General features: G+C 29.6%; 1 protein-coding gene across 1 annotated transcript in view; it reads left to right on the top strand.

The window, feature by feature from the left end:
* The window catches only part of LOC113556574 (serine proteinase stubble-like), a 28,783-nt gene extending 15,834 nt beyond the window's left edge, over positions 1-12,949 (top strand). Inside the window, exons 3-10 of the mRNA XM_026961608.1 lie at positions 2,071-2,213; positions 9,269-10,570; positions 10,630-10,953; positions 11,036-11,112; positions 11,185-11,285; positions 11,384-11,652; positions 11,890-12,044; positions 12,125-12,949. Of these exons, the coding sequence (XP_026817409.1) occupies positions 2,072-2,213; positions 9,269-10,570; positions 10,630-10,953; positions 11,036-11,112; positions 11,185-11,285; positions 11,384-11,652; positions 11,890-12,044; positions 12,125-12,286 (2,532 nt within the window). The 5' untranslated portion in view covers position 2,071 and the 3' untranslated portion in view covers positions 12,287-12,949. The remainder of the gene's footprint in view (positions 1-2,070; positions 2,214-9,268; positions 10,571-10,629; positions 10,954-11,035; positions 11,113-11,184; positions 11,286-11,383; positions 11,653-11,889; positions 12,045-12,124) is intronic.
* The last annotated feature ends 206 nt before the right edge of the window (positions 12,950-13,155 follow it).

The raw sequence follows: 13,155 nt of genomic DNA, 5'->3' as shown, positions 1-13,155 counted from the left end.
ATTATTGCGTTGTATTGTTGTATATAAAAATTATCTCTTCAAATAGGAATTAAAAGCTCGGTATATATTTTACTATGACCTATAATATAGTATACGTATATAATATATACGTACCGTGTCATTTTTAGACACTAAAATAAAATTAAAAATTCTATTGCATTTACACTCAGATAATCTATAATTATATTATGTTAATAGAATTGTAATAAGTGCTTGTACTTGTATGCACTACCGTGTTACCAAAACCCGAAGTAGGAATGTTTTATCATAGAAGAGTAAATCGTGTTGGAATAAATAAAATCAAAAAAAAAAATCACTGTTCTATTTTAAAATACTTTTTTGAATAATAAAGATTTACATTTTATATAGACTTACATTTTACGCATGACTTAAATTCTAATTGAAAAAGATCAAGGATGCAATTGATTTTCCGCTAGATTTTTTTCGCATCTATGACGCATTATTTCTCAGAAATGGATCGCCGGGTTCGACTAAAAAAAGAATATATATATATATATTCATGTTTTTAACCAAGACAATTTGTATGGTATGAATGCAGTGACACTTCACCCTCAGATAATTTACATTTTCCGTCATAATACGATTCAATACACTTTAATTGCATACTCGTACTCAAGTATTCAGTACAATCAATGTTCTTATATCATATTTCAAACATGGTTACTATCATTTAATTGAAATGTAACATTATTTTAGTATAGCCAAAATCATATAGCTACAATATAATATACATTATACAATATTATACGTATTGTGATACTTGTGATACTTATACGACTGTTAATATTTTTTGTTTTCAAATCTATTTTTCTCATATTCCATAACATTAATCATCACTCTAGTGAATTGAATAAATAAAAAAATACATTTTAATATTTTAATTATCACATAAAATATTATAATATTGTATTAGATGACATATAACTTTTTGTATAGCATAGGTATATTCACTATAGAAATGTAACAGATGGGACGTAAATATCCACACCTACTTATGATTTAAAACTAAAAACGTATATAATTATGAATGCATCAATAACATTAAAAGTATACATTATATTATAGTATATACAAGGGGGTGTCACGTTTACTACATTCTTGACAAGTTAAAATGGTGCATATTAGTAATATAATTAAAAATCGTTGTCCTATCCTTCCATGCATGCACATTTATAGTAATTTTTTTATTATACATTATGGTATGAATGTGAAAGTACGATTATAATGATAAAATTATCCTATACGACTTTTGGTTTTTGTGAAATTCATTCCTATAAATTTGTGTCCTGTTTATTTTATATATTTGTATAAGTATTTTAAAATAACAGTACCAATATTTCATAATGTATAACTAATGAATAATAATAGATAGTATTACAATAGATATTAGGTAGTATTATACTATTATGTATTAACGGTTTGTAGTTAAACGTCATTTAAGTCTCTGTAAATTATTGTATTTAAGACAAGTTATACAGACTACAGTTAATGCTTTAATTTGGCCATAATATATTAATACATAATAATAATTAATATTATACGTTATAATATATTAGATACTGTGGGTAATGTTAATCAACTGCAATCTGCATACTGCATTATATTATACATCTACATTTTTTTTACGAAGAACAATAAAAAATAAATATTATTATTTATTATTGAATCCGTATTAATTTTACTAGGAACCTAAATTTCGGTACATAAAATATTTAAATTTCAATATTATTCACAAAAATATTTGCTAAATTATTATCATAGAAAAACAATAAAAAATCCATAAAAACTATAGTTTAAGTATATTTATAAAAATAAAAATTTCATATAAAACCTTAAAAATTCAATTATAAGTAATGAAAATAAAAATATTTGGTTTTCACACAATATGAACTTAACGGCAATCGATTTATCGTCCTAAACTTATTTTATGACACGCACTTAATACAATTAATACAATATTATAAGGAATTCCATATTAATTATTTTAATATTATTGTACATATTAGTAATCAAAAATTATGTTATTATAATTTTTTTTTTTATATTTAGAATGAAGAGACATGGAATTTGTTCAGCAATGAAGTCTTCGCACAATAAAACATTTTTACTTAAGATAACCATAATTGGATTGATTATCAGCCAAAGTTTAGTAAAATCGTATCCCTCGTGGGACACACCAACTACAATTACAGGTAATATTCCAAATTATAATAATGACTATAATACCTAAATAATTGATTTACTACTCGTATAAACACCAACATAATCATAATACACTTTTAGTGTATACGGGTAATTGTATATTAAAAATAATAATAAAGTACTTACCTACATTTTAATTGTTAAAAATGCAAACACTACACACTACACATGTACATTTTAGATAACCACAACATTGTATGTTAGTTGATAGAAAGTGAACATTTTTATTAAAATAAATAATATTATATACCTGTTGTAACTGTTATAAGCCTTTACTCGATAAAAAGTATCATTTCAAAAAGAGAAAATGAATAATAACAAAGTAATCATGATTTTACTTAAATATATTTACAAAAATTAAATTTTAAACAAAATATTAAAACAAAATTATAATATACAAATATTAGAGTTTTGAAATCGTACTGCAATTGGATCATCAGACGTAGGTTATTAACCTCGGTCAAAATCTACTACAGGTATTACAGTATACAAACAATGTTATAATAATTATATGTTTTATTCTGCTTATACCATTTGAAACCGTTAATATATGTATATAAATTATTAGGAACTTAAGGTTTGTAAGAAAATATGCGTGAACATAATTTTAGTCTATTGAAATTTGGAATAAATAATATTTTGAAAATATTTTTAAACTATAGTAATAAAGTACCGACATGTATTAGTTCAGTAATTGTGACAGTAGAAATAATTTGTAAATTAATTAAAAATTATTTTAAACATAATATTATTATGTATTGTATATAAATATTATTCTTAGTTTAAAATAATAGGAATATAAAGATGAGAAGATTTAATACCTATTAAATTCTGTTTCATTACTTATTAGTTAATGGTTTAGTAAGTTTGTATGTAATAACGCCATTCTGGTTTTCCATCAGCAACTTTTTATTCAATCCTAGGATCATATTTAATTTGATTTTCTTAAGCTTAGAACCATATACAGAAATAAACATTATTATAATTTAGGTTGAATACTGTATATCAATTGTAAAATTATAAAGTACTCAGAAACTGATCATTTTATAAAAACATTCACGTTTTAATAACAACTAATGAACTAATAATATTTAACAAAAAAAAAAAAAAAAATCGTCTCAAAATTTAATATGTAACTCGCGATACTTTAACACTATTATATGTATTTATTTTAGTAGCAGCAAGTTCGAATAAATATGTGATTAAGAGTGTTATTTTACTGTTATCATTTTTCAACTTTATCGTTACTAGAAATCAAATAAGTACATTTTATCTTTAATCTTTATACACCAAATCAGGAAAACAGTAAGGTCACGATCGTTTTAGAACACATCCGAGTATAATAAACTCGATGACTTTTCAAGAAAGATATAACTGATGTCCTGATGACACTTTCTTTAGTTCAACTCGTATTATAATGAAGTGAATAATAGTCTTTGGGAGGTATAAACAAACTATGTTTACAGTTAGGAATGAGTCATTACTGTTATAATATAAGTATATACTATTCTCAAACATAGGTACTTTTCAACATGTACCTATCTATAACTATAATATTGGTCACAGAAGCCATATTTTTTTGTGCATTGAAGCATCTATGATTGCATTTCGACTGTTTTCATTAAATTAAACCACAATATCTGTAAAATAATTATTTTTTCAATTCGCTACGTTTGATTGTGTTTTTAAAATATTTTTGACTCGATCAATTTATTCAGTTGAGAGAAATATTGACTTTATAAAGTTCGTGCTCGGATGGTGTGTCTAATACAATATTGTGAACTAGAGTTAAGTTTGTATTGTTTATGGATTTTTTACAAAAAGTCGCCGTCTTTATGTCCCATATAAATATAAAACGAACAATAATAAATTAATTTTAAAAAAAAATCCTGAGTCGTGTGAATGAAACGCGTTCCTTTTATTATAATACACAGATAATACGCGATCGGCTACGATGGTGGATAATAGGTAGGTTATACTTATAATATTTTAAATTTTAATGTGTAACAACTGCAGTGACAATCGAACACCTAAGTAGAACGACAAACGTCTTGCGTTTTTATTTTTCTCGGAGGCAAAATAAAATCACGTTCAACTAACAACTATGCGCACAATGCAAGCTGAACATTGGCGCATACATTAAAAAAACTTGTTTTTCCACTACCTTTACGGGTACGGGTTTTTTGTGGGCACAATACAAGACAAGATAACTGTTAATCGAAACACACGCTGGCGCGCGCGTACACTCTCAATCTACTGACCTACAAACTGGCCAGACATAACCGTGGCCCATTGTCTACACCTATAATATATATATGTATATATTATACACATATACACATTTACACATATACACGTGTGTATGTGTGTGTACCTATATGATGCGCTGTATACAGGGCGATCAATTTAACTGCAATAATTGCTGTAATAATTTTCCAAGTCAACTTTTGTATTTTTGAAGAGACAAAAACGTTTTTTATGGTTTTTAATATACGTATTCATAATACTATCTAATTTTTTTTTTGTTTTTTTTTATAATGATAGTTTGCAGTGTTTTTAACTTAGTGTTTATAGAAGCAGAATATACATCTAAAACGTAGAATTATTAATGTTGAATACCAAACAAATAGTTATTGATTAATATAAGTATGTTTTTCACTTTTTAAGTTCACACGTGAGAAGAGTAATTCACTTCAACTTAAAATCTCTTGTCCTTTGTCCACTGATGTTATTAACTTAAATTAGTTATTAATTATTATTCATAAAAAAAAAAACTATTTATTCAATGTTTAATATTTATACATTAACGTTTTTATAAAAGTATCTGTATCTAGTTATGCAATTAAGAATACATAGTTTGTCAATACATTTTTTTTAAAAACTCATAAGATAAGAAAATTATTTTTATAAACATAATACAATGTAACATCATAAATACATTTATGAGAATATTATTTTCAAAAACTCAACAACTGACTAGATCCATTCCGTATATGTTGTTATGTGTGTCAGTGTTTTATGATCATTTTTCACCATATAGGTAATAATAATACCACACACACCCACCATCACTTGTACACGCGTAACCCGATTAAAGATAAGGGAAGCAGCATTCTTTCCAGTCGGAAAGACTCATTGTGGACAGATGAGCAATATGCTGAAAGTAATACCTTGCTTGCTACCTGCTAACAATTTACAACTGTCGATAGATTTGAGATAGATTAATCGCTATAATAAATTAACGTTAGGTAGACAACTATAGATATGTTTGTATCTTCGATAAAATGTACTATTATTCAGCAAACTATCTAACGTCATCCCATATTGAAAACGGTAATTAAATATAATATAATAAATTATTAAACCATACGTAGACAATATTGGCTGATTAATGATTAAACAAAAAAATCATTTCATATAATATATGACTATATGATATTATTAATTATTATTGTATACTAAAACTATAAATAGGTATGGATTTCTGATCACAACAAAGCAAAAAAATGAATCATTATACCATTATAATTTATATTATAAAGCAAATTGGTTAGTAAATAGGTACCTATTGTTTACAACTTGCATTTCGCGTGACCTGCATGGACGAAAATGAAATATAGATATACCTATTGATAAAATCGATTTTGTTTTTTTTTTGTAACTCAAAACTTAAATTTTTACTAAATGTTTATGTTAGTAAAATAGGTTCTTTATAAATTCTTAATTTACCAAATAAAAAATATCGAAAATATATAGTCAAAATATTTTTTTATAAACAAATGCGACTTAAAATCTGGAAAATTTTTAAATTATTTTATTTCATAAACATGTTTCTTTTTATACCTAAGATTTAAAAATTGAATACAATATTTCTCATGAATTATTTTACCTCAAAAAAAAAGTGTATATACTACATTAATTTTTTATGAACGTTTGAAAACCAAATTTTTATAACCTTGGATTTACCCATAAAATAACTTTATTTCCTCTCAAACAATTTTTGATATTTTGTTGTAATTATATAATATAATATTATATAATTATTTATTGTTATTTATTAATTATAATGCGCAATACTATAGTGTTTTTGAGGTACCTATTTAATATAACTACTTGCTAAATCAATACTATTAGCAGTAGGTTATATTTTTAAATTAACAATTATTTGTATGAATAAAAAATAATTATCGTAGGTACATTTTATACGTTTTGTATTACTCGTATAAAAAATGTTCTTCACCTTTTATCGATTTATGATCAATATAAGAAATTTACACGCAAGTCACATATACACTGTTTCTTTTTTAACCATCTCATTATTTAATAATTTTATATTCAATATAGAATTCACACAGCATACATAAAGTTCAGTGAAGTTAAAATTCCCACATTTTTATAAGCTTGACCAGTCTAACCAGCATTTATTCACAAGACAGAACCAGTTATAAGTGCAATTAAAAATAATTTGTCATAGCAGGTATAAATTGAACGCAATATAGAATTTATGATTAACTTAACGTCATAAATAATAATTATTAGTATCGTAAATGTAATAATCGCTCATCTCTATAATAAATATAAATATGTACTATAACACAATAATATACTTACTATACATCTACATTCTATATGTATATGTGTTAGTGGATTTAGGTACATATATATAATATTGGTTTTTGATTTTAATTATTATAACTATTATTGTTGGTGATGGACAATGACTGAAATGCATAGTGAAGTGACATTTTGTAACATATATTTATTCAGTTTAGGTGTATTTTTCAATACTATACTTGCAATAAATAAATTCAATGGATTGTTTAATATGTTTTAACTGCAATGTCTTAGACTTTTAATAAATGTAATAAATAATTAAGCAAATTTCTTACTTTAATACAAATCGCACGATACTTATAGGATATGGCTGTATAAAAAGACGGCCGTGAACTAACAAAAATCCCGTACAACATTATGAGTTATGATATTTCTGATATACAGATAGACAGATCCCCGATACGCGTGATGTGAATGGTAAAAGACGAGTAAAAGGACTCATTGTTTTTAGTGTATTATAATTCATGATAACTCTTTATTATTTATACTATTTGTTTCTCTTTTGTTAAGATAATATAAAACTTTTATGTGTTTTATTACTACATAATATATTATAGTTTTAGATTCTGAGCGGAAAATTGAACATTAATTTTATAATGATGTATGGGTTTTCTTACATATATATTTATTTCTGAACATACTTTTTATAGTAGAAAATTAATAAAATTTTCAATTTCAAAGATAGTTTTTAATAGTTGATTCTCTGGGAGCAAAAATTCCCAATAAAATAATTCAAATAACTCTAACTCAAAATAATTGAGGAAAATAAATTCAAAAACACGAAAGTTTTTACGAAAAACCAGTTTCCTAATTTGAATTTTAATGTTACCAAATCACAAAAATTGTAAATTATTTTGCAGTTAAAAATTTTTAAAATGTTAAATATCTTAAAAATCTAATACAAGGGTCTATATGAATTGGACAAACTAGAATTTAAAAAAAATGAGTCTAATCACACAAATATTTTTCATGAATGTTTTATTCAAATTTCAGTTTACAACAGAAAGGTTAGATTTTAATTTAACAATGCCTTATCAATATTTAAATTTTTATACTACAATAACATTTCAATGTTACTTAAATTATAATCTTACTCAATACAATTTCCAAAATATTTAGATTTAAACAATATTTATGATAGTAATTTAAAATATTCAATTTTTTTCAAAGTATTGATAAAAATATTTTGACTGGGAAAAAACTTTAAAATAATATAAGGTTCCTAAATTCCTATAATTATCTCATCTAAGATGTTAAGATATTCATAAATTGATATATAAAAATATAGAAGTACAGAGCCATGATTTTTTTTATATGTAAAGATTAGAAGTTAAAATTTTGATAAAAATTTTTAAAACTATGATAATTTAGTAGAAAGTTCCTTGTAAGTATTGTTTTTACTGAAACTTTAGCTAATTTTCATAGATATTTGAAGCTAAAATTTGGACGAAGTTAGACATTTAAACGAAGCACAATGGTTTAAGTTATTTTGTTGTAATTCAAAAATATTAATCGTTGGACTTGAAACTTTTACGTACTTACCTATATTATTAAACTTTAACTTTAACAATGACGTTTTTAAAATATTTAGTTTAATTTATACATTTTTGTCTATTTATACCACGAATCTATTCACATCGTTCCACGGTAAGTCAATATTGACTCAAAGGTTAATATTGTTAATAACTATCATAGGCGTGTTTACGGGTCTTGCCTGTCCTGCACAGGCATGACCTGCGAAATTTGATTTAATTTACATTATAAATTGTGGTGCATAATATAACCTTATTTTTTCTCAGTTTCTGATTTCATATATTTTTTTTTTTTAATTTTCATCATTTGGACTTATAGCGTTTATATTTATAAGACTATAAAAATTGATAATTCTAGTGCAGTAAACCCATCCTCCTGGATATGCCACTGTTGTGCACGACCTGCGAATGAGGCCTAGACACGCCTATGATAACTATGATATAATATATACCTAATATTATTATGTGTATAATAATAAATAAATACATTAATTTTGGGAAAAAAATAATATTCAACTAAATAAGTAATAAAATAAATTAGTAAAATAATATAATATAATTATTCATATATTTAGTAATACTTGTTTAAACTATATACCTATCGTATTCTAAATATCTATGTTCAGAATCATATTTCACATACAATGATTTATCGTTGAATTATACAATAAGACATAAACTATATACATACCAATGACTTACTTGATGACGATAAAATAGATACACTCGACAGTCGACACCTACCTACTGCATGTACAACACGCTGAGTAGTATAACGACCAATTTTTTAGATTTTAAACTTCAAACATCACATTATATACTGACACGTCAATATCAATATTCTATACTATCTCGTAATACTGCGATAAATCAATTATTATATCGTGTTCCTATTGCAGATTTTGGACGCAATATCAGACAACTGCCATGCGTCAGCCGGAGGTCCGGAGAGACGGGCGTGTGCATGTTCGCCTACTCGTGCGCCAAAGCGAACGGTACGCACCTGGGAACCTGCATCGATCGATTCTACTTCGGTAGCTGCTGCAAGACCCAGTCTGTCGCTGACATCGATGCGGCCAGCGAACCGGACAACTACTTGAACAGCGTGGACAACAACGACGTAGCCGGCCCGCCCGGGTCCACCGACACGAAAACGGGCGCGCCACTGCATCTGCTACAACAGCAGACGACAGGCGCAACCGCCGCCACCGACAGGTACAGCACGCCTAGACCGAGCTCGTCAGCTTCAACCGGTTACCCGTCGTCCACCGCGCAGTCGTACAAGCCCACCGGTCAATTCGCCGTGTCGTCCACGCCGTCCACCACCACGTCCACGTCCACGTCGCGCACCCAATACACGGAGATATCGGTTTCGAGCGGCACGAAGCCGACGTTCGCGAGCAGCAGCAGCAGTTCGCCGCCGACCGGTTCGATATCGTCTTCGTACACGACTACGATATCGCATTCGACGAAGCCAATGCCGTCCACCACTTTCTCTACGGCCAAGCCTATGGTCAAGCCGACATCGTTCAAACCACCGCCGATCAGGGACCAAGCCACCACCGCTACGGCCACTGCGTCCATCACCACGGCCGCCGCCCAAAAGCCAAAACCTCAGACCGCGAGACCAACCGTCCAGTTCAGCGTTCCCAGCTCAACGGCCGGCTCTTCGCACGAACCGACTACGAAGCCTGCCACGACCGGTCAACCGCACACCACGATGACGTCGATGCGCCCTAGCCCGCAGCACAGCTCCACAGTCACGGCCACGTTCTCCACCACCAAACCAGTCGTGAAACCGTCGAGCACCACGTACAAATCGACGGTAGCGTCCGCGGCCCCGTCATCGACGACCGTCGCGTCCGCGCAAAAGGTCAAACCGCAAACCGCGGCCAAGCCCGCCGCGACGACAGTCAAACCGAAACCTACCACCGGCAAACCGGAAACGATAGGATCCACTGTCGAATCCGTGACTGGGTCCTCGTACTCGACCCGCTCGACGGTTGAAAACGTCACCGAAGTCATCACCGATTTCACTGTGGCCACCGCAAACGGTCAGAGCCAGACGCCCAGCTACGGCAGCATGACAACCGTCACGTCTACTTCACCGACTCTGGTCACTTGGACCACGCTCGACAAAGTTCCCGTTGTACCGGCTGAAAACACAAAACCACCGCCATCCCCGTCGTCGTCGCCGAGCAGTAAGTTTGAGACTATTAAAACTGTTTGTAATATCAATGATATGTAATTCCTGTTTTAGTGACACACAAACCATCGACCGTTGACGGTTCGACGCTTCCTTCTTGGGTCAAACTTCCGGTCGAGACACATGAACCAAACACTGTCGGCACACCGCCCAAAGAAAGCAGCTCTAGTACATACTCGTCAACGATGATGATGTCCAAGCCGACGACCCTTCCAAGTCCTTCCGATAATGACATCGTTATGACTTCAAACAGTATCGATACAACCTACAGTAGCACACAAAATCCTTCGAGTACATTGTCAATGCTTACGCAGTCGACTTCGACGGATTCCACTGAAGCCGGAAATGCTCCCCTTAATATGTCTAACTACAAAGATGGTAAGTTAATCATTTATATGATATATTATAATGTATGTTATGAATGAAATAAATTGATGAAATCTTTATTGTCATAAAAAAGTTTGTGGAAGACGACTTTTCCCAACGGCTAGAATAGTAGGAGGTGAAAAAGTTTCCTTTGGCAAGTGGCCATGGCAGGTAAGTCAATTTAAAAGTTTAGAGTAAAATTTCGATAAAATATAACCAATCAAATGATTTTTTGGATTAAAGATTTCATTAAGACAGTGGAGGACGTCAACATACTTACACAAATGTGGCGCGGCATTATTCAATGAAAACTGGGCTGTAACTGCTGCGCATTGCGTTGAAAAGTAAATAAAATATAAGATAGGTTTATCAGTTTTATTTTTTTGTATTAGATGTATTCTTACAATTATACTGATTGCATTTTTAAATTTAATCATTTTAGCGTTCCTCCGAGTGACTTACTCCTCAGACTCGGTGAACACGATTTGTCAGTAGAAGAAGAACCTTACGGTTACGAAGAACGAAGAATACAAATAGTCGCATCACATCCACAGTTTGATCCCAGAACTTTTGAATATGATTTGGCCCTTTTGCGGTTCTACGAACCCGTAAAATTTCAACCTAATATCATACCTGTTTGCGTTCCTGAGGACGATTCAAATTTTGTAGGTTCTTCTGCCTACGTCACCGGATGGGGGAGATTATATGAAGGTAAACATTTAAAAAATAACATACCTAATACAAAAAAATCAAAGGCTTAGCATTGCAAACAAATTTATATACAATACACATTTAAGTATATTTTACTGTATCTAATGTAAAAATAAAATACATTACAAAACTACGTATATTTAGTATGCTATATTATATTATTTGTGTTTTATTGATTATAATGTCTGTATATATATATATTTATTTTTTTAAATAAAATCAACTTCTTTTAAATAGACGGACCTCTACCTAGTGTTCTACAAGAAGTAACAGTTCCTGTGATTAACAATTCTGTTTGCGAAACAATGTATCGTGCAGCTGGATATATTGAACACATACCAGATATATTTATCTGCGCTGGTTGGAAAAAAGGAGGATTCGATTCGTGCGAAGTAAGAATTATACCATAGCTTAGTCTTTGAATGACTTAAAAGATATGAAAATTAATTTAAAAAAAATTTTTTGTCCTTAGGGTGATTCCGGTGGACCAATGGTAATTCAAAGACCGGACAAGAGATGGTTATTAGCCGGTATCATATCATGGGGTATCGGATGTGCTGAACCAAATCAACCTGGTGTATACACTAGAATTTCTAAGTTCAAAGACTGGATCAATCAGATATTGCAATTTTAACGGACAATTTAACGCAACACTTGACATTTCCATTCAAAATATCATTATCAAGTCGGTTGGTTATACAACCACAGTTTTTAGACAATTTTTTTGTTCCTAATGATTTTATACAGTACTCATAGTGTTTTTTTCGCACGACTTGCAACAAAAGAACATCATGCGGAATGGTCAGTTTAAGTGTCATCGATCAGTTTGAATAGTTTCTAATTTTGTTCGTATACGTTTATTTCTAATAGGAAAGATGTTTTATTTACAGCGAATACAGCCGTTTTATTGATCTCTGTAGACTATTACGTCAACGGATGCAATTTAATAGAACATCTTTTTTAGATATTGATCGACATGTCACATATTGTATTCTTGTTATAGTTGTTTTCACTAGATGTATGTCTTATTATTCTTATTTACGTGGAAGTACGCTCGTCTTTAAACTATTGAATTGTCCATCAGTTTAATACTTGACAGACACCTTCACGAATTGATTTTGCTATACAAAAGGACAAAATATTGTTACGACTCACAATGTTCCTTTTATTTCAAACACCATAATACTTAAAATTATATGCGATTTAATAGTTTTTATTAAATAAATACTAATTAATAGATAATAATTAATAGAAAAAATCAAAGATAAAAAGTATTCAAATATTTATTTTGTTTAGCATTGGGTATGAAAATAAATAATTTATCAAAAAATAATATCATCTAATCCGTCGGTACATAATATTTCAACTGAAGACAAAAATATTAATTATTATTACGACTAAACATTTTATTTACCTAATTATTTATTCGTATTTATAATTTCCATAATATTTTACTGTTCAAATAATGGTTGTTTATTTTATCATTGATTTAATTTAGTAATT

The sequence above is a fragment of the Rhopalosiphum maidis genome, chromosome 3, assembly GCF_003676215.2.
Source record: "Rhopalosiphum maidis isolate BTI-1 chromosome 3, ASM367621v3, whole genome shotgun sequence".
In the NCBI taxonomy this organism is placed as follows: domain Eukaryota; kingdom Metazoa; phylum Arthropoda; class Insecta; order Hemiptera; family Aphididae; genus Rhopalosiphum; species Rhopalosiphum maidis.
The sequence above is the reverse complement of the archived record's forward strand: the minus strand, read 5'-3'. Positions and strand labels throughout refer to the sequence as shown.